Genomic DNA, 23,810 nt, shown 5'->3' with positions numbered 1-23,810 from the left:
TTGTCGAAAAAATTTTGACACCGGGGTCAAAGTTTTTTCGATGCCGGAGCCAAGCAGTTGTGTTTTGGAACACAGCAGGTCACATGTTTTTTAAGGCCCATGTGGTCAGAGTCAGAGCCGACTGATTGACAGGTTTTGACACCAAGAGTGATTGAAGCTGATACTTTCTTCTGTTGGTGAGCAGCTTGTGCCCAAAGGATCCTGTGTGTAAAATGAATGACACATCGGCTTGGGGTATTGCATTCCCTGCAGTCTGTATATCCAATGGCAAGTCCTACAGAAATAATTCTATGTACTGTGCAATGACCATTAGGGACTGATGTAATATTTAAGATAAACCAATCTCAGCTGCTGTCTGAAACTTTCTGAGGGTGTGTGTACTTCTGCTAAACCCAAGGGATATGCAAATGGTACAGGAGAGATGCCAATATATATTGATGTATCATCATAAATAATTAGGCAACTTCCTTGTGTGGGTCATTCCTGTATTTAAGTGCAGTGTATTTCCACTGAGTATTAGCAGACATTCAGGGGCAGATATTTAGGGTCGAATATCGACGGTTAATTACCCCTCGATATTCGACTGCCCAATGTAAATCCTTCGACTTCGAATATCGAAGTTGAAGGATTTAGCGCTATTCCTACGATCGAGCGATCGAAGGAATAATCGTTCGGTCGAACTATTAAATCCTTCAAATCGAACGATTTGAAGGATTTTAATCCATCGATCGAAGGATTTTCGTTCGATCAGAAAATTGTTAGGAAGCCTATGGGGACCTTCCCCATGGGCTAACATTGGCCTTGGTAGGTTTTAGGTGGCGAACTAGGGGGTCGAAGAATTTTTGAAAGAGACAGTACTTCGACTATCGAATGGTCGAATAGTCGAATGATTATTAGTTCGAATCGTTCAATTCGAAGTCAAAGTCGTAGTCGAAGTTTGAAGTAGCCTATTCGATGGTCGAAGTAGCCATATTTGACCATTCGAAATTCAAAGTCTTTTTTCTTCTATTCCTTCACTCGAGCTAAGTAAATGGGCCCCCAAGTATAACATTTCAAGCTAGAAGTCTAGAGGGTAAAGTGGGTTGCACTTGTCTTCTTCATTCTTGTGCCATGTTCTCAAACGCCAGTTATTAAAATAAACTTCTCTTTCTTAGTCATATCTTACATAGATCTTACATAGTCCTGCATAATGTCGACCAGGGAAAAGACTGTAGCTCATAACAGCTTGAAGGCCATTAGTATAACATTTGTGGCCAAATGTCTGAGAAACCAACAGAAGAGCTTAAATGCACTCCCTGTATTTCAGCGCATTACTAATATTGAACAAAGTGATTGAAAGTGGTTCTACAGCTGAACTTGCGAATCTTTGTTGTCTCCCACAGAAAGTTGCCAGCAGCTCGACAACAGTCTTCATTCTGAGCATCAGCCAGGGACGGTGAGTGATGACCTAGATGAGTCTCAGATTCGTCTGCAGCTAAAACGGAAACTTCAACGAAACAGAACCTCTTTCACCCAGGAGCAGATTGAGGCTTTAGAGAAAGGTGAGCTCTCCTCAGTTGGATCTCCAAGTTCAAAAGACGTTGGGGGAGGCTGTACTTGTCATTTTATTCTCTCTTGAATGGAACAAGATTGCTTAACACAGAGAAACTAAATTGTAGAAGTGGCCATAGACGTAACAATTACGATCTTTCTTGGAAAAGATCAATACACATGTGTAGAGCTCTGCTCTGTCTAACAGCACGGTTTCTTCTCCTGAAGTATATCTGCTCCTCAAGCATATCCAGCAGGCTCTCTGCCCCTGTAGCATTGTTTGGGTCTAGAAGCATGGCCTTATCTCTAGAAGTGCGTCTGCCCTGCAGCAGCATAAGCATCGAGCAACAACATGTTTTCTCTGGCCCCTCCACCATCATATATGCTCCACCAAAAAAGTATGGCCTTCCAACAAAATGCAGGACTTTCTAGTAATATCTATACCAGGGATCCCTAACCTTTTGAACCTGTGAGCAACATTCAGAAGAAAAAGGAGTTGGGGAGCAACACAAGCATGAAAAATGTTCTTGTGGTGCCAAATAAGTGCTGTGATTAGCTATTTAATAGCCCCTATGTGGATTATCGACATACATTGAAGCTCTGTTTGGCAGTGCACCTGGTTTTTATACAACCAAAACTTGCCTCCAAGCCTGGAATTCAAAAATAAGCTCCTGCTTTGAGGCCACTGGGAGCAACATCCAAAGGGTTGGAGAGGAACATGTTGCTCACAAGCTACTGGTTGGGGACCACTGATCTATACAATATACTATAAATTATCTATATACAGTAGTATGTGTTTCTCTTCAGCAATATATTTGAGACCCTCTCCCTCTGTTTCAAGCCCTTCTACTTCTTTTTTATTTCAATCTTTTTATTATTTTAAATCACAAATAACAGGACAAGACACAATACTGTAGATTACAGAATAGTATTAATCTTACAACACAAACAACGAAAAGAAAAAAAAAAAAAAAAAAAAAAAGGGGGAGGGAACGGAAAAAGTGAAATACCCAGTTAACGTGACGTTACCGTATTCCCCTAACTAATGACGTTATATGGGGCCTAAACAATTATTATAGGTATCATAGCAAGTGTACCACAACTTAAGAGGGTCATATATAACTGACCCATATCAATATTAAATGTGAGGAGAGAATAAAAGGTGAGAGTGAAAAAGGAGAAAAGAAAAAAAAAAAAAAAAAAATTTGTGCTTAGATTCAAACTCGTGCCCAAGTAGAGGCCCGAAAAGGGCACATGTTACTAACTCCCGTGTCTCTAGGGTTTCTATGACCTTTCTATTAAACTCTCGTTAATCATGGTGATCGAATCTCTATTAGTGCCTAAAGAGGAAAAAAAAAAACAAAAAAAAAAAAACCCCAATACAGTACAGTCCAAAACTATACATTTCACCTCAACTGCTTACATTTACACATGAACAAGTATTTTTATACTATTATAATGATAAAAGATTGTCTGGCATTCCCGATCCATACCTATATTCAATCCAAGGATTCCATACTACTAGAAATTTCGAGTGAGTATCCTGGAGGATGCTCATCATTTTCTCTTGGGACATAATCCAATCTATTCTGGATTTAACTGGCTCTATTGGAATTTGTTTTTGCTTCCATGCACCAGCTATCGTTCTTTTGGCTGACAGTAAGATAAATCCAAGTAGGCTAAACTGGGTATTAGTGAGGGCATCCGGTTTTTTACCCAGGAGAGCCACCAATGGATCTTTTGGGATGGAAACCTCGAAGACTGAGTAGATCATGTTGAAGATCCTTATCCAGAATCTCCTAACCTGGGGACATGTCCACCAAGTGTGGATCATTGTACCTGACTCCCCACAACCTCTAAAGCAATTAGGGTCTGCTGTATTGACAAATTTAGCTATACGAGTGGGGACTAAGTACCAGCGAAATAAAACTTTATAGTTTGTTTCTAGTAAGGATACATTATTAGATGACCTTTTAATTGAACTCCAAATCTGGTCCCAGTCTTCCAAGGCTATTTCCCTTGATATATCCTCTTGCCAAGCTGACATATAGGGCAACATTGAAGATGGAGAAGACCCAAAAAACTTGTTATATAGCATAGAAACCACTTTTTGTATTCTAGGGGATCGGGCGCACCAGTTTTCAAAAAATGTCTCCCTATTATCCACATCTTGTACCTGCCAATATGTAGAGACAAAATGATACAGTTGCTGTGCCCTAAATCTTTCTGTTAAAGGGACCGAAAACTTATCTATCAATTTCTGTAAAGACAGAGGTCCTGAGGAGTTACATAATTGCCCCACTGTTCTAATATCCCTATCCAACCACCACTTAAATCGGAATGTTTGTAACCCCGGTGGAAACTGTGGGTTCTGGAACAAGGGCGCCAATAGGCTTCCAGGAGTTTTCAGCTGAATATGTTTACCAACAGCACCCCAGAGTTTCAAGGTATGCTGTAAGCATCTGCTTGTCTGTTTAAATTTCCCATCTGTTCGATTCCAAATAAGTGCAAGAGGGGAGCAGGATCCTGTAAATGCACCTTCCAGTGCCACCCAATGAGGACTATCCTCCCGGGTATGTAGGGTAAGAATCTGTGCTAGTTGGGCAGCCTGATAATAATAGGATAGCTTGGGGAGACCCAGCCCCCCTCTATCTTTAGGTTGGAATAAAGTATTTTTATTGACTCTTGGTATTTTACTTGCCCACACAAACTTTAATACCTTGGATTCAAACTTCTTAAGATGTCCTGATGGAATTGGGATCGGTAAAGTCCTAAATAAGTATAACAATTTCGGCAGAAGTGTCATTTTTACTGAATTTATACGGCCTATCCATGAGATATGGTGGGAGCTCCATTTCTCCAGAAGAGAGGATAGGACCTTAAACAGTGGGGGATAATTAAATTTAAATAAGTGATCATATGATCTGGTCAATTTAATACCTAATAGCGAAATATAATTAGGATGCCAATGGAAGTCGAAGTTTAGTTTAAGTAACTTTTCCATATCATGGGGGAGATTAATATTTAAGACTTCAGTTTTGCTATGGTTAATTTGTAACCCTGAAATTTTACCAAATCTATCTAATAATCCATATAAATTTGGAAGTGACGTAAGGGGTTTAGAAATGGTAAGGGACAAATCGTCTGCGAAAAGACTAAGTTTGTGTTGGTGACCCATTACCTCAATACCAGCAATATTTGGGTTGGAACGGACCGCTATAGCTAGTGGTTCAATTGCCAGGTTAAATAAAATCGGAGATAGGGGACACCCCTGGCGCGTCCCCCTGAAGATCTGAAATGGATTAGAGACAAAGCCTGCTATATTGACCACAGCATATAACGCAGTCACCCACGACAGTAAATTTGATCCAAACCCCCATTTTCTGAGAACGTAATAAAGATAGTCCCACGATAAAGAATCGAAGGCCTTACATATGTCCAATTTAAGGATCATAGATTTAATCCCTTTAGTGACAGCATATTGTGTTAGCAGGATTAAACGTCTAATAGCGTCTGAGGCCTGACGCCCCGGAACAAAGCCCACTTGGTCCTTATTTATTATAGACGGGAAAAAAGTATTAATCCGTGTTGCTATAATTTTCCCTAAGATCTTAATGTCTGTATTTAAGACCGAAATCGGTCTATAGTTTTTACAGTCATATAAATCAGAATCCGGCTTAGGTATGGCCGAGATTTTAGCTTGCACAGATTCCGGTCGAAATCGTTGTCCCCCTCTCAGGCCATTAAACATGTCAGTTAGATATGGAGTTAATTCAACTGAAAATTTTTTATAGTACATATTGGTAAGGCCGTCGATGCCTGGAGCTGTATTGGAGTTGAGCTGCTTAATCGCCAATGCTACTTCTTCCACCGTTATACTTTCCTCTATCAAAGAGGATTGCTCAGGGGAGAGTTGAGGTAGCTCAAAATCTCTAAAGAATTTGGGTATTGCCTCAGGTCCAGACGGGCCCGGGCAGGTATATAACTTCTGATAGAACTGCTCAAATGTCTCAGCTATCTTCCGTGGGTTCCCTGATATAGGGCCTTGTGCAGTCTTAATTCTATGTATCGGGGATGGATTATCCCTCTCGTTTAATTTCCGAGCTAGCATCCTACCTGGCTTATCAAGGGAGCTATATAATTTATGTTTAGCCCATCTCAAGGTTTTCTCTGCCCTAGATGTTAAGAGAAGATCTAGATTCCTTTGGGCTTGTTGCACCTGGGATAAAAGGGCCTCTGTAGGTTTACTCATATACAGTTCTGATATCCTATCAAGTTCTTTAACCAACACATTAACCGCTTTGTCCCTTGTTTTTTTCCTTTGGGAACCTATCTTGATAAATACCCCCCTAATTACTGGTTTGTGGGCTTCCCATAATGTTGTTTCAGTTGCCACAGAGGAAGCATTTTCAAGAAAATACCTTTCTAAATTCTCCCCTATTTCTGCCACGACCTCGGGATAGCTCAAGAGAGACTCATTGAGTCGCCATTGCCGGCCCGGAGCGGTGGCAGAAGCAAGGGACAGACCTATCGATACCGGGCAGTGATCAGACCACCCAATATTAATCATTTTAGCTGATTGGAGTGATGTAACTATAGGAGAGGTAATAAAAATATGATCTATTCTAGTAGAGACCTTATGAGGGGCAGAGTAATGGGAAAATTGGCGGGTTCCCGGATTAATTTCTCTCCAGGCATCTACAAGTCCTGACGAACTTAGGAGATTCTTAAATTCTACAACCTGCTTATTTGTAGTCCCGGTATTTCCCCTATCAATAAGAGATAGATGGTCTAGGTGTGTATTCCAGACCATATTAGAATCGCCACATACGATCATCTGGGCTACCTGATTTTGCTTACAGGAGTCAAACAGCTTAGTTAGAAACCCCAACTGGTGTAAATTGGGAGCATAATAAGACACTATAGTAAGAGGGGAGTCCCCAATGTGGACATTAGCTATAATGTATCTTCCCTCGGGGTCCGTGATAACCTTGTCTATCACAATTGATAAGCTAGCATGGAAGCATATAGCGACCCCTTTAGTTTTTGTAGTACTCGTTGCTAGTAAGACTCTGGGGTATCTTTTATGAAAATATTTAGGGTGAGAAGAATGCGAAAAGTGAGTCTCCTGTAAGCAAACAATGTCAGCTTTCAAAGCTGCGTATTGGGCAAAAGCCTTGGTTCTTTTAACCGGTGAATTAAACCCCTGGACATTGTGACTAAGTATCTTAATTGACATTATTATACATAACGGTATACAGTTTACACTTTTTTACGGGCCAAGACAGGCATCTAAGTATCAAACCCTTTAGGGCAATGCCAGACAATCCTAATACAAAGAACGTACTATACATTTCCTTTCTTGAAGTTGGACCTGCAAATTGAGGCATAATAGAAAAAAAAAAAAAAAAAAAAAACCACAAGAACAATATAAACCATACATACATCCAGCTTATTAATAACTCTACCGCAAATACTTTATAATAATCCCAAAAATCTAGTGGAGGGGAGGCTTGGGACTTCAACCTAACACTAGAGAAGCCCCACCCAACTAACCCTCCTAACAGGGGGAAAAGCCCCACGTATCGAGAGCTTTTGATAGCTACTTATTTCACGACCTATTGTACCCCTTAAACAAATTAAGGACAAAGGTTCCTTCACATAATTTCCATTCCATGCCTGTAGCCTCCAAGCTAATCAATTACAGTAATATAATAAAACAAAGAGAGGGGGGAGAGGAGAAGGGAGAGAAAAAAAAAAAAAAAAAAAAAAAAGGGGGGGGTGAACCCCCCACCTTCCTCCCCCTCTCTTCCCCCTCTCTTAAACATAAGCCTTTATCAAAGGATATCCAGGATCAATTCTTAACAGATAGATGGGCCTAAATCCCAGGTCTTAGTAAAAGTTGGGGCCCATACATAGCGTTGGTTACTGGAATAGAGGATAGTACTATACAGGCCCTTTTACTCTTTCCCACATTGGTAAAATCTTCCGTGAAGCCTTAGAGGTTTTTGGGATCTCTTTCAATGAGGCATCATCTAGACCCAGTTTTATAAGTAAATCACGGCCCTCTTCTGGTGATGAAGCTGAATATTGCTTATTATTGTAGGTAAACATCAAACGGAATGGGAATAGCCAACGGTATACAATTTTACGTTGTTGTAGAATTCTTGTAATCGGGCCCAAATTCCTTCTCCTCTGTAGCGTTGTGGGAGACAAGTCGGCATAAAGCTGAAAAGGGAATGTTTGATAAATCAGCTTACTTTGGCTGCGTGCGGCTGCTAAGATAGCCACCTGGGTTTGATGGAAGTGAAGACGGAGTATAATATCACGTGGAGGGTCCTCTGGCCTACGTGGTCTGAGGGCTCTATGAACTCGATCCATCTCTAGCCTATCTGGCGTAAGATCTGGAACTAGCGCCTGCATTAGCTCTGTGACTGCTGTATTAAGATCTGTAATGCTTTCCGGAAGACCCCTTATCCGGATATTATTGCGTCTGGATCTGTTGTCAGAGTCCTCAATTCTATCTTGCACTTCTTTTAATTGGGCTTGGATCGCTTCAATATCTTGCTCATGTGCATCAAGGACCGTTATGCAATCATCCATTTTAGATTCTGTTTCAGCAATCCTCTGGCCCATTTCAGCCACCTGTTTTGCAAGATCCGCTGAAATTTTGCAGGCCATTAATTCCAATTCCCCTTGTAGTAAAGTTTTAATTTTACCCAGGAGTACTTCTTCCATGGGCAATGCCTGCTGGCTCTGGGTTAATAGCCCTGGCTCCTGACTTTCAGGGGTTTCCATGATCATAGGCCTCTCAACAGGTGATACTGAACCCCTTTTAGATGTATTTAACATATCTGTAACTGTGCGTTGTGGGGTTACTGCCTTACCTGGCCCAGAGGATTGGCCAGCCTTGGCGTTCCTGTTTCGGCCTGCCATTTCCTGTCAGCATAGACCTCTAGGGACAGAGGAATTCGCAGCGTCCTAGCCTCGGGACCCACACCGATCGTCTGAGCCGAAAGGGGACCAGGAGTGATCGCTCCAACCACCCGCCGTCCGCGCCAAAGCAAGCGCTAACTGGCCGCTGACCGGAACCGGAAGTCCCCCTCTTAGGCCTCGAGGTCACGCAGCCGAGCCCAAAGCGCCTCTACAAGCGCCTCCGCGAACAAAGTCTCCACACTGGCGGACCACTCACGGAACCGCCTTGCCGCCTCTAATCCGCCGCACCACAAAAGCACAGGTACAATGTGTCGGAACGGCTTCCGTTGGTTAGGAGCTCATGGATACTTGCGGAGCAGAGTCAAGGCGCATCCATCTTGCCCTGCTCGCGCATGCGCACCCCCCCGCCCTTCTACTTCTTATTTAGCAGGTGTGCTTTTACCTATAGGGCCTCATTAGTCAAGCTCCTGAGTGCTGCAGTGTGATAAAATGGCCACAACTTTTGGCCTTGCAAAAACTCAATTCATAAAAGAATTGCCACATGTTATAAGTGTTTTAGTGCCTTGTAGTAAATCTGGCTGCTACTGCATTTCGAGTGTTAATGTTATAGACTGAAACCACTTTAGTAAATGGAAGTGTAAACTTTCCAATACGCTACCAATATGTTACTTTGCCTGGTTCTACTTGGTGAATTGTTAAAATGAAGCGAATCCTCAACATTACTATGTCAGTGACATCATATCCTGTATTCAAAAAAAGACAAAGCGCTGGAGTTTTTTCACATTTTAATCTGGGATTATGTTTAAACTTTGTAACAGGTAAATATATGTTGTTTACACTTTTTTGACCATTTGAAACTCATGTCACATTTGTTTTAGGGTGGGCTCATGTCTAGAATATTAGAGGATCTCTTTTGACTTTATTTTGCTTCCTTGGACAATTTTAATAATCAGTGGCTACCAGCAATTTCACCAACATCACAAATAAAGACATACATATGACCTATGACATTTATGTAGCCGCCATATTTAAATTGACGTAAGCCTGAGTATGTTGATGAAGTTTTCAGAAAATAACACTAGAGAATATTAAGAAAACCTTTGCGCTGACAAATTTTTGCTAAAGAATATACATACACCAGCCTTCATTTGCAGAGATGAATTTTCGCCTTTTAATGAATATGCGTTGCACGAAGTATGGTTCAGACCTAAGTAAATGTGTCCCTCAGACTGAGCTTGATAAGGTTACATATTTATCCAGATATAAATAAGCAGTTGGGCCTGCCTACCCGCCCTGTCTGAAGACAAGAGAATTGATGGCTCAAAGGGTTGGGTCTTGTTTAGGAAGGGCAAGTTAGGGTCAGCTTTTTGTTTTTTGAAAACACTGTGACAAGTTGCATCACAAGCAAGAGCTGGAAGCGTAAGCTGGAAGCACATGCAGTTCAGTACGGAATATCTCTTAGCTACCATCACTGTACACAAAGGAAGGAACCAGTAGTGCAGTGAGTGGCAGAGACCACAATGCACCCAAGGGGAGACCTACTTCTCCTGTGAAACCTGTGCTCCATATGCTGAGCAGCAGCCTGCTAGAGTTGGTGCTCTTACTCAGCAGTGCAGTGATAGCTTTCTTAAAACAGAATTTATTCACTTGCCTCATGTGAATAAACCCATAGCATTTCCTTAAAACCAAAAATTAGGGGCATTAGCCTTCAATTACATAATTAATGGGAGACATGCAAATGACTCCTTAATGTTCCTTTGGCCAACTTTGCATCCAGAGCTGCTGGTTTAGTAGCGCAGATACCGCCTATTTCAGAGTCATATACCCAAACTTTCAGACAGTCTGTTTTGATCTCCTTGCATCTCATCAGTGAAAGGTATTGGAACATGACTTCTGAGTGGCTAGAACTTCACACCATTATGGTTAGGGTGAGAAGGGCTGAAATGAGCCAAAGAGTCCTTTTCATATGCAAAATATGCAGTAACTGCCTTCATAATACAGAAAGTATTCACATGCCAAGGTAGTTGTCGTCAGACAATTGAAACCCTCCTAAAACGCCTAATTTTGTTGTTAGGGCCCAATGACACAATTACAGATATAACAAGGGCTGTATTAGCTTTCAGCCTTAGTTCCAAGAATAACTAGGCAAACAAAATGGATTCACCTCATATCTCACCCTAACTGACCGCCAAGTTGGGCTTTTGGGTGTATCCAGGACTGCAAAACAACATTATCCCCAAATCCCACCATAAATGGCCTTCAAGGAGAACTAAAGCTTAGCTAAAGAATTAGCTAGAAATGTTGTACATTATGTTGTGGGCTTCTGTACCAGCCCAAAGCAACCATAACCCTTTAGCAGTAAAGATCTGTGTCTCCAAAGATGCCCCAGTAGCTTCTTCTTTTCTGCTAATTCACTGCACATGCTCTGTTCTGCTATCACTAACTGAGCTTAGGGACCCACTCACAATATACAGTACACATACAATAGAAATGTCACAATATAAGGCTGATTAGTAATTAATACAGAAAATTACTACATGGCAGCACAGAAACCAGTGCAATTAGCATTAGAATTTAATAATCAGCCCTGTAGCATCAGCTTATATTACAGACAAACCTAATTTTCTGCTGGATAATTAGTGACGAGCCCTAAGCTTAGCTTCTCAACAGCTGCTCAGAGCCCACTGAGCATGTGAGTGTCACAGACACTTTCCAAGATGGTGACCCCCTGTGACAAGTTTAAAGTCCTGGATCATTGCTGATATTGACAAGCTGAAACTTTAGGCTGGTGCAATAAGTTCTATATAAAATATGTCATTTTTAGCCTTATTCATTTTAAGGGTTTAGTTCTCCTTTTAGGCTGAGCCTCCATTCACTACTCTAGTAGGCCAAGTCTTATAGTTTAGGAATGACTGCTGCAAGGGGTGTACTCCCAAGAGCATCACTCAAGGAAGGGTAGATTTTAAGGCAAATGCAAGGCTTTACCAACAGTACTTTCCTTTTTCAGCATGCTTGCGTTGGAGCTCTTCTGTATCCATGTATTTTACTGATTTTAAAGTAGACACTAATTTGAGCGCTGGTGTATGTAGTTGTTACTATAAGTGAAGAGTTTATGGTTTTTTCACCACTGGTAGTTTTGTGAGGGTAGGGAGAACGTGCCGTATGTAGGAGGGCAGAATATTTTTCTCTGTTGTATGTATTTCTATTGTGGAAGAATAAATTGCTTGCTCATGTGTGGGTGTTAGGAACAATTGGTTGCAGACTAGCAGACTGGAACCCTAATGCTGAGTAATATGGTGTCTGGTGAGAATGTGGAGTATGGCTGCACTTATATAAAGGGGGTTTTCTTGGTTTAAACAATTACTGACCCTAAGACCTTCTGCTTTATACTTTGTTATGGACACTGAACTCCTCAGTGATTCTGATATTGTCATATTTTACAGTTGATAAGTACACCCTAATGACATGGGCGTCATTTGATATCTCTACTTACATAGTAACATAGTAACATAGTAACATAGTAAGTAAGGTTGAAAAAAGACACATGTCCATCGAGTTCAACCTTTTTTTTTTTTTGTTTATTAACTACCTATCTGCCAGTTGATCCAGAGGAAGGCAAAAAACCCATCTGAAGCCTCTCCAATTTGCCTTAGAGGGGGAAAAATTCCTTCCTGACTCCAAAATGGCAATCGGATTAGTCCCTGGATCAACTTGGACTATGAGCTATTTCCCATAACCCTGTATTCCCTTACTTGCTAAAAAGCCATCCAACCCCTTCTTAAAGCTATCTAATGTATCAGCCTGTACAACTGATTCAGGGAGAGAATTCCACATCTTCACAGCTCTCACTGTAAAAAACCCCTTCCGAATATTTAGGCGGAACCTCTTTTCTTCTAATCGGAATGGGTGACCTCGTGTCAGCTGGAAAGACCTACTGGTAAATAAAGCATTAGAGAGATTGTTATATGATCCCTTTATATATTTATACATAGTCATCATATCACCCCTTAAGCGCCTCTTCTCCAGCGTGAACATCCCCAATTTGGCCAGTCTTTCCTCATAGCTAAGATTTTCAATACCTTTTACCAGCTTAGTTGCTCTTCTCTGTACCCTCTCTAATACAATAATGTCCTGTTTGAGTGATGGAGACCAAAACTGTACAGCATATTCTAGATGGGGCCTTACAAGTGCTCTATACAGTGGAAGAATGACCCCCTCCTCCCGTGACTCTATGCCCCTTTTAATACAGCTCAAGACCTTATTTGCCCTTGATGCTGCTGACTGGCATTGCTTGCTACAGCCAAGTTTATCATCTACAAGGACTCCAAGGTCCTTTTCCATAATGGATTTGCCTAGTGCAGTCCCATTTAGGGTATAAGTGGCTTGGATATTTTTACATCCCAGGTGCATGACTTTACATTTATCAACATTGAATCTCATTTGCCACTTAGCTGCCCAGATTGCCAGTTTGTCAAGATCCTGTTGCAAGGATGCCACATCCTGGATGGAATTAATTGGGCTGGATAATTTTGTGTCATCTGCAAACACTGATACATTACTTACAACACCCTCCCCTAAGTCATTAATGAACAAGTTAAATAAAAGTGGACCCAATACTGAGCCCTGGGGGACCCCACTAAGAACCTTACTCCAAGTAGAGAATGTCCCATTAACAACCACCCTCTGTACCCGATCCTGTAGCCAGTTTCCTATCCATGTGCAAACGACTTCATTAAGCCCAACAGACCTTAGTTTAGAAAGCAGTCGTTTGTGGGGCACAGTATCAAACGCTTTGGCAAAATCCAAATAGATCACATCTACTGCCCCCCACTATCCAGAATCTTACTTACCACATCATAAAATGCAATCAAATTCGTCTGACATGACCTATCCTTCATAAAGCCATGCTGATTGTTGCTCATAATGCCATTCATTAGGACAAAATTTTGTATGTGATCCCTTAACAAGCCTTCAAATAATTTGCCCACCACAGATGTCAAGCTTACTGGCCTATAATTGCCAGGCTGAGATCGTAATCCCTTTTTAAATATTGGAATAACATCAGCTTTTCTCCAATCCATAGGCACCATACCAGATGACAGTGAATCTGAGAAAATCAGAAATAAGGGCTGGTCTAAAACTGAACTAAGCTCTCTTAGAACCCGGGGGTGTATGCCATCAGGCCCTGGAGCCTTGTTTACATTAATTTGTATTAAAGCTTTTTGAATCATATCCTGAGTCAGCCACTGACTAGATTGAGCTGAACCATTCGTGCAGTTATTAAGTGAGCCTGTGAACCCAGACTCCTCTATTGTATACACTGAAGAAAAGAACTGATTTAACACATTTGCCTTATCTGTATCTGTTACAACCATACTGATACCATTATTTAATGGAGCAACACTCTCAACCTGCATCTTTTTACTATTAATATATTTAAAAAACTTTTTAGGGTTAGTTTTCACCTCCACCGCAATTAACTCTTCATTTCTTTTCTTAGCCTTCCGGATTGCTGATTTACAACATTTATTACAGTGTTTATATTCATTAAATGCAGCTTCTGTCCCTACAGATTTGTAGTTTTTAAATGCCTTTCTCTTCTTTCCCATTAACATCTTTACCTCTGTATTAAGCCACACAGGATGATTCTTAGAGCTTCTACGTTTAGTCCTTAAGGGAATAAATTGAGAACAGTAATGATTTAATATCATTTTAAAGGACAACCATTTCTGTTCTGTGTTTTTAGCTGAAAACCTAATGCCCCAATCAATGCTCTGTAGGGCAGCCCTCAAGGCACTAAAATTAGCTTTGGCAAAATTCATGGTTTTTGTTGCCCCAGTATATTTTTGTTTTTTGCACCAGACATTAAAAGATATAACATTATGGTCACTATTACCCAGGGGTTCAATGACTTGCACATTTGCTATAAGTTCTGGGTCATTTGAGATCACTAAATCAAGAATAGCATTTTTTCTGGTAGGCTCCTCAACAACCTGTGCTAAAAAATTGTCGTGCAATAAGTTTATAAACTTGCTCCCATTAACTGATCTAGCAGTACCGTTGCTCCAGTCAATATCTGGGTAATTAAAATCCCCCATTATCATTACTTTACCTAAACTAGCAGCCTTTTCTATTTGCATTAGGAGCTTTGTCTCTTCCTCCTCACTTACATTAGGGGGTCTATAGCATACTCCTACAATTAATTTGCTGGATTCTTTACAATTGGTGAAGAACTCCACCCATACGACTTCTGGCCCCTCATTTTCTAACATAACCTCCTCCTTTATATGAGCTTTTAAATCCTGCCTAACATACAGACATACCCCTCCTCCTTTTCTATTGCCTCTGTCCTCCGAAACAAAGTATAGCCACTGATATTTACTGCCCAGTCATGCGACTCATTCAGCCATGTTTCGGCCACACCAATCACATCATATTTTCCTTCCATCACCAGCAGCTCCAGCTCTCCCATTTTACCAGTCAGACTTCTTGCATTTGTAAACATACATTTAATACTCGCACCATATTGAACATATGACATGTGGTCCTCCCTATCCTTAACAGTATCCCTAGCCAAATCTCCTCCCCCATTTTCCCTTTCTTTGCCCACTATCTCATCTAACCTGTCTACCACTGAATCTTTTACTGAACCCTCCCCCCCCACACCTAGTTTAAAATCTCCTCCAACCCTCTAGCCATCTTCTCTCCCAAAACAGCTGCCCCATCATCATTGAGGTGCAGCCCATCCCTAGCAAAGAGCCTGTAGCCGACTGAAAAATCAGCCCAGTTCTCCAAAAACCCAAAACCCTCCTCCCTACACCAATCTTTTAGCCACGCATTAATCTCCCTACGCTCCCGCTGTCTCCTTAGCGTTGCTCGTGGCTCAGGTAATATCTCTGAGAAAATTACCTTGGAAGTCCTCGCCCTCAGCTTTGAACCTAGTTTTTTAAAATCATTATCACACAAGAACTGTGCTACATAGCAACAAAAAGGCCCTTGTAGATTATGTGCTCTTTGCTTTTTATCCACTGGCTTACATATCTTCTACATTTACATCTTCATTGCTTGGGAGCAAGTTCTCTGTTATGTTACACCGATCTCATAATTAAGGTTCCTACATCATTCTTTACACTTGTGAAATCTGTATGCTCCAAGTGTGACTAGTAATAAGCACAAAATGTATGCTGCAAGTGCACCAGTTTCTTAGCAACCATGTAACCTACATGTGAAAAATATACTAAAAACCATAAATCATGAGCATTTCTTATATGGCACGGGGTGAAAAAGCAACCCTACCCCAAATACATTCACCTCCCTTTGCAGTCTATCTCTTTTTTTGAATTTTACTCTTTCACCTCAAGACGAAATCTTTACTCTAGGGAATTTGATCTGAGGTGTGAAAATAAAACCTGCTTGTGAAAGAGGAAGCGCAAGTTGGGCAGCTGTCACAGGAAGTCTCAATCAGCTTCCTCCCTCTTAAATAAAAAATCACTGATATATATTTGATCTATAGATTCAACCAGACAGACAAATAAAATATATATATATACATAGAGAAAAATATAAATAAATATATATACAGAGAGAAAGATTATTTATATATACAGGTATGGGATTCCGTTATCTGGAAACCCGCTATCCGGAAAACTCCAAATTATGGAAAGGGTGGCTCCCATAGACTACATTTCATCCAAATAATCTAAATTAAAAAAAAATATATATATTTTTCTCTTTAATAATAAAACTGTACCTTGTACATGATCCACACTAACATATAATTAATCCTTATTGGAAGCAGAACAAGCCTATAGGGTTTATTTAATGTTTACATGATTTTATAGTAGACTTACGGTATGAAGATCCAAATTATGGAAAGATCCATTATCCAGAAAGTCCCAGGTCCCGAGCATTCTGGATAACAGGTCCCATACCGGCCAGGCGGCAACCCGAGGTGTAACATGTCTAGACCACTTATTTAGTTTTCCTTTAAAAATGAAAAACACTACTTTAAACTTAACATTTTTTGAAAGTGATACATGCACAGACAACAAACACTTTGAACTGCCTGTAAAAGGGCCCTAAATGTTCAGATGAGCCAGAAACCCCACCGGCTCTCCTGCAGTTAGGTCACTCCATATATTTAATGGTATTACAGAGACGAATACAATACAAACATCACGTTTCATAGAGCTTGTCACTGTTAGAGGTGGTTGCTAATGATTGAGTAAAATCTACTTCCACTTCTCTCCCTACTATATCTGCTATGCCACAGTCCCTTCCCAGAGACTTATGCCCAATGCTACAATAGAAACGTCTCTCCCTACTATACCTGCTATCCCACAGCCACACTCCCTTCCCAGAGACTAATATCCCCACTGTTACTATAGGCACCATCTCTCCCTACTATACCTGCTTTCCCACAGTCACATTCCCTTCCCAGAGACTATTATCCCCACTGTTACTATAGGCACCATCTCTCCCTACTATACCTGCTATCCCACAGTCACACTCCCTTCCCAGAGAGTATTATCTCACTGTTACTATAGGCACCATCTCTCCCTACTATACCTGCTATCCCACAGTCACACTCCCTTCCCAGAGACTATTATCCCCACTGCTACTATAGGCACCATCTCTCCCTACTATACCTGCTATCCCACAGCCACACTCCCTTCCCAGAGACTAATATCCCCACTGTTACTATAGGCACCATCTCTCCCTACTATACCTGCTATCCCACAGTCACATTCCCTTCCCAGAGACTATTATCCCCACTGTTACTATAGGCACCATCTCTCCCTACTATACCTGCTATCCCACAGTCACACTCCCTTCCCAGAGACTATTATCCCCACTGCTACTATAGGCACCATCTCTCCCTACTATACCTGCTATCCCACAGTCACAGTCCCCTCCCAGAGACTATTATCCCCACTGTTACTATAGGCACCATCTCTCCCTATTATACCTGCTATCCCACAGTAACAGTTCCTTCCCCCAGGCTATTATCCTCACTAATTCGGAGGTATATATATATGGTATGAACTAACTTTGCCTCACTCTTTCTGTCTATAAATTATTATTTTGTACAGGCTACCAATGTGGTTTCTGCCACCTCTGTGTAATGAAGCTAAGAACAGATACATAGATAGATGAATTCCTGTTGAGTATATTCCTGAAATCTGATCTATTAAGTATGGTCTAGAAAAAAAAGCTGCCCTACTTACAACTGTGTCCTTCTTTATGTACTAAATTTGACTAAAATAATGTTAATTTTGTGTATTTTTAGAGTTTGAGAGGACACATTACCCTGATGTTTTTGCCAGAGAAAGACTTGCAGCAAAAATTGATCTTCCTGAAGCCCGGATTCAGGTATCCTGAAATGTGTATTTTTGGTTAGGGCTTTAGTATAACATAAACAAATTATAAGGGATAACTTTTGGGGATTTGAAAGGGCACTCTGTTCTACCTACTAAAACCAGAGGCATTTTGTTCAAAGCATAAATTTCTGACAATTCTGACATTCTGAGAATTCTGACATTCTCTGTAAATTTATACAAAATCCTGATGAGTTGAATAGGCGTTAAGATTTATGAGATAACTTATGTTGGGGTGCACAGCAATAGGATAGTTTCCCCAGAATAGTGGAGGGGAGTATGAAAGCCAAATGAAGCCCTGCTCATTAAATAACTTCATGCAAAGGTTTGATTATAAAAGCAAATTAACTGTTGGGTTCATTTACAAACCCACTAGCTAATGGAGGTGCTCTAAAATGGACACAATGGAGAGTATACAGTGATTATTAAGATACTTGCATTCAAACACACTTCTGCACGTCCAAATGAGTCCCTCCTTCCTCTTCTGATGAATGGTGCGTAACTGTGCCTTTTGATGCTGGAGAACCCTTCAGATACCACCATCCTGGACTTAGTGGTAGCTCCAAGGCTCCTACAGTGGGTTGTTTTAAAAGGAGCACCAGACTTGAGCCGCCCATCTATGGAAATCATGTAACTTTGAGATTTGAACTTCTTGAACAACCCCCAAAAATATCTCACAGTTAGTTGGCCCATGTTACAGGTTTGGTTCTCGAATAGAAGAGCCAAATGGCGCAGAGAAGAAAAACTGCGTAACCAGCGACGCCAAGCAAGTAATACCTCCAGCCACCTCTCCATCAACAGCTCCTTCTCCAGCAGCGTCTATCAGTCCATCCCACAGCCCAGCAACTCAGGTAAAAAACAAATAAACATGTCATCTTACAGAAAAACGGAGAATCTAAGGCCCTAAAATGATCAGTTCAGCAACCATTTATAACAGATATTTATATGGTACGAAAATGGCCTTAAATACCTTAAACCATCTATTTATTTTAGGTTCAATGCTGGGCCGGAGTGAAGCAGCTATCACAAACAGTTATGGTTCTCTGCCACCACTTCCGAGCTTCACGATGTCTAACAATCTTCCTATCCAGGTGGGAACTTATACATTGAGATTGTTAGGCCTGTTACCAATGTGTGATCATCCACTGTAATCACATTGTTATTCTGTGTAATCAAATATAAGCAACACTTTATGGTTAAGCACTATGGAGCATTTTGTTTTGAAACATTAATAATATAGACACAAGAACAACATGCAGGTAAATGAATACACAGAGGCCCGTTTATCAAGGGTCAAATCTCGAAATTCGACCAATCGAAATTTATTAATAAAATCGGAAAACTTGGATGAATAGAATCGTCCTGAAACCTCGTATTGAATTTGATTCAAATTTAAAAAACTCGATTCAAGTTTTTTACTCCAAAAAAAAAAGGCAAGGCTGCAAACAACTCAAAATTTATCCCTGGACCTCTTCCATTGACTTAAACAGCAATTAGGCAGGTTTTGGGTGGCGAATAGTCGAATTTAAGTTCTGAAACGGCCAGAGTATGATAAATCTCGAAAATCTAATTTGAATTTTTCAAAAAACTTGAATCGAATTTGATTAACTACCTAGTCAAATTTGACAGTTTTGACAATTTTCAATTTCTACCCTTCATAAATCTGCCCCATATATATATATATATATATATATATATATATATATATATATATATATATATGATTCCATCAAAGTAAGACTAATGTAAGGGTAATAAGTAAAGTCTTTCACAGTGGACTGGGCACTGACTCATAACTTCCATGGCTGAATCAGAAGCTACGATAGTGATTTAAAATGTTGGATTGGAGCACATGAAATTATGGTTTCTGTACAAGAAGGTTGAAGTAATCTAGGTGGGATGGAATGAAAGGAAAGGAACAGGTCTTGACAACTCTGGCACTGAGCAAAAGGGCAACTTGAGGCAGCACTGGGCAGACAGACTCAGATGGCAAAATAACCTGGATCTCCCCTGCATAATGGAGCATTGGAATGGTTGAACCAAAAAGGTCAGGTCATTCCTGTAATGGGTATGTCTGTGTCCCCAAAATACCCACTCCAATCCCTGCTATACCCCACTGATTATACCCTGTTATGCACCATCTGTACCCAATTACATTCTGGCAACCCCCAGCTACTTCCTAATCTGGTATATATATCTGTGAGGGTTGACAGTCCTGGGAAACTGCAACAAATGCGTGAAAAGGACTTTAATATGAAACAAGGGACTTGCATTTAAGGTATCCTGTTTATACCAAAATCCCTGTATCTTGCACAAAACAATGGGTAGAAATGAAGGGGTGTGGGTGGATAGAGAGCGAGGGGTAAAATATATGGAGGTCACAAACAGGGAATGTGGCCTACAGATTCTGTTGCTGTTACTGAATTACTCCTACAATACCATTATAGGACCGACGACTTGAATATAGTATTAAACTAGCATTTGTACAGATATGAAAATATTTGTTATATTTTTTGTTTATGCTAGGGTTGCGCAAAATGTGTGATGTTTTTTTTTAAAGAGCGTGCATCCCATTTAGGGGTTATATATAGTATAGAAATTATATTTATTATATACATATTAAACAGAAACTGCTTTTGTGAATTCAGACACATTATTTTTCTCATGAGAAAACAACAAAATCAAGTTTCTAGTAGCCTTAAAGTGCAAGGCAAGATTTTCTAGATTCCGTTGCTCATAAACATAGTGCATTGCTTTTAAGCATGTCATTTTATATGGGTATAATGTATTTACATACGTGGGATCTGTTCTATACCTTTTTTAGCCCATTGCTAGTCAAACCGCTGCCTATTCCTGCATGATCTCCTCAAGTCCGTCAGTGAGCGTCCGCAGTTATGATGCTTACACCCCTCCTCAGTTACAGACTCACATGTGTAACCAGAATCTTGGATCCGCTGCTGCCAGTTCTACAGGTGAGTGCTCTCTCATTTTTTATTATTTGTGGTTTTTAAGTTATTTTGATTTTTATTCAGCGGCTCCCCGGTTTGCAGTCTCAGCAATCCGGTTGCTAGGGTCCACATTTCCCTAACAACCGTGCACTGATTTGAAAAAAGAGACTGGAACATGAATAGGAGAGGGCCTGAATATAAACATGTGCAATAAAAAGCAGCAATAACAATTTGTAGCCTAAAAGAGCATTTGTTTTTAGATTGGGTCAGTGAACCCTGTTTGAAAGCAGGGAAGAGTCATAAGAAAAAGGGCAAATAACTCAAAAACTATTAAATATAAGAAACAAAGGCCAATTGCAAAGTTACTAGGATTTGGACATTCTATAACATACTAAAAGGTGAATCACCCCTTTAATGATCAGTCCTGCCCTATAGGTAACAGCTCTATTGGTCACCAACAGTGGATCTCTGATTTGCCCACCTGCATCCTGGACTAAATTATTCAGAATTAATATGGGAATACAGTAATCAGTTGGGCAAGGACCACATCAACACGCCAATGCTGTCATCACCAGATGGAATTTGCAATAGATATCGGTCAGGCAAGCAGGGAGTCCGTTTTGGGTCTTTCATTGTGATTAAAGAAAGGCAGTTATCCTTCAGTTCTCTTGATGTGCAAATAATTTCACCGTTCCTACATCTCCAGAATTCATCCAGCCAATGTGAAGTTAAAGGAATACTGTCATGGAAAAAAACATTTTTTTCAAAATGAATCAGTTAATAGTGCTGCTCCAGGAGAATTCTGCACTGAAATCCATTTCTCAAAAGAGCAAACAGATTTTTTTATATTCAGTTTTGAAATCTGACATGGTACTAGACATATTGTCAATTTCCCAGCTGCCCCAAGTCATGTGAATTGTGCTCTGATAAACTTCAATCACTCTTTACTGCTGTACTGCAAGTTGGAGTGATATCACCCCCTACCTTCCCCCCCCCCAGCAGCCAAACAAAAGAACAATGAGAAGGTAACCAGATAACAGCTCCCTAACACAAGATAACAGCTGCCTGGTAGATGTAAAAACAACACTCAATAGTAAAAACCCATGTCCCACTGAGACACATTCAGTTACATTGAGAAGGAAAAACAGCAGCCTGCCAGAAAGCATTTCTCTCCTAAAGTGCAGGCACAAGTCACATGACTTGGGGCAGCTGGGAAATTGACAAAATGTCTAGCCCCATGTCAGATTTCAAAATTGAATATATAAAAATCTGTTTGCTCTTTTGAGAAATGGATTTCTGTGCAGAATTCTGCTGGAGTAGCACTATTAACTGATGCGTTTTGAAAAAAACATGTTTTCTGATGACAGGATCCCTTTAAGCACTGTTTGTTCTCATTTTACAGGGTTAATTTCTCCTGGGGTTTCTGTCCCTGTCCAAGTTCCAGGAGGTGACCCAGATCTGATTCAGTACTGGCCAAGGCTGCAGTGAAACCGGGAAGAAGCTGCTCTACTACAAGTTATGTCAACTCATTTTAATACAGTAAGACTAATCATCATCATCAGTAAACAAAAGGATATCGGGAAGGTCAAACAGGGCAAGAACCAGTGACCAATGAAGCGAACAAGCAGTATTCACAACTTGTTTCAGTTCTAAATTCAAATTTATTCTTGTTTTTCAAGAGAAGAGAAAGGACCAAGGCAGAACAAACCTTTCCGAATCGAGCTATTCCATTTCAGTTTCATCAGTAATTTCCTGCTGTATTACATGTGATTTGTGGCCTGACTTTTGTGGTTTCATTACCAAGGGTGGCTTATAAGAACGGTATTTCACACCAATCACTTTGGCTGTATACAGGAGTTTGCTATTTCTAAAAGTACAGTATGTAGCAGTGCCGTGTGCAGCTGGATACCCTACATCAGTGATCCCCAACCAGTAGCTCGTGAGCAACATGTTGCTCTCCAACCCCTTGGATGTTGCTCCCAGTGGCCTCAAAGCAGGTTCTTATTTTTAAATTCCAGACTTGGAGGCAAGTTTTGGCTGCATAAAAACCAGGTGTACTGCCAAACAGAGCCTCAATGTAGGTTGACAATCCACATAGGGGCTACTAAATGGCCAATAACAGCCCTTATTTGGCACGCCAGGAACATTTTTAATGCTAGTGTTGCTCCCCAAGTCATTTTACTTCTGAATGTTGCTCACGGATTCTAAAGGTTGGGGATCCCTGCCCTACATCATGTGCAGCTTAAAGTAAACTAGAAAATATGGTCTCACCTAAACCACGCCATCTTAATTAGCAATACCATTTCATATTGATAAAATTAGGGCCTGTAACTTATCTGCCCTATACACAAACCAGTTCATATTTAAATGAATTCATTCAGGAATCTTCAGAACTCAATCGCTTGTTCAAGATTTCATATACATCAAGATTTGAGATACACAAATACAGAAAAAAACATCTCTAAGATATTGGTTGTTGTGGTTTCCTGTTCTTTATAAATGAACTTCACATTTCCCCTATCTTAAGCCTCAAACCATTATTTGTGCTGCAGTCATACCGAAGAGCCATTGCCTTTCCATTTGGGACATTTCATTGGTATACAGTAGAAACCCTATTTTATGCTTTTCAGGGGACCAGAAAAAAATAGTGTAAAATCCAAGAAAATGTTCAATTAGGGAAATGTATTATTCATAGTATATAGGTGGGACCACAACACAAAAATGTAAAATGAGGGAAAACTTAAAAAAAATCAGGGGATGTAAAATTGAGGTTCTACTGTGTTATAAAAAAACAGCTTCACTGCTACATAGTAAACAGAGCCATAAACTGCCACTTGCAACAGCTGGAAGACATAAAAAGACTGTTTTACCTAAAGTCTATAAAATTTGGATCTTGTGTACTCAAAGTTTATTGTACTTAAAGGGATACTGTCATGGGAAAAAACATTTTTTTCAAAGTAAATCAGTTAATAGTGCTGCTCCAGCAGAATTCTGCACTGAAATCCATTTCTCAAAAGAG

At 40.4% G+C, this 23,810-nt stretch overlaps 1 protein-coding gene across 1 annotated transcript in view; it reads left to right on the top strand.

The window, feature by feature from the left end:
* The window catches only part of LOC108697776 (paired box protein Pax-6), a 50,425-nt gene extending 27,650 nt beyond the window's left edge, over nt 1–22,775 (top strand). The window contains exons 3-8 of the mRNA XM_018228146.2: nt 1,383–1,541; nt 17,756–17,838; nt 18,544–18,694; nt 18,837–18,934; nt 20,668–20,815; nt 22,194–22,775. Coding sequence (XP_018083635.1) covers nt 1,383–1,541; nt 17,756–17,838; nt 18,544–18,694; nt 18,837–18,934; nt 20,668–20,815; nt 22,194–22,279 — 725 coding nt within the window. The 3' untranslated portion in view covers nt 22,280–22,775. The remainder of the gene's footprint in view (nt 1–1,382; nt 1,542–17,755; nt 17,839–18,543; nt 18,695–18,836; nt 18,935–20,667; nt 20,816–22,193) is intronic.
* Nucleotides 22,776–23,810: the final 1,035 nt, after the last annotated feature.

Source organism: Xenopus laevis, chromosome 7S (assembly GCF_017654675.1).
Source record: "Xenopus laevis strain J_2021 chromosome 7S, Xenopus_laevis_v10.1, whole genome shotgun sequence".
Classification (NCBI taxonomy): Eukaryota; Metazoa; Chordata; class Amphibia; order Anura; family Pipidae; genus Xenopus; species Xenopus laevis.
Note: the sequence above shows the minus strand (reverse complement) of the source record. Positions and strands in the feature narration are given on the sequence as shown.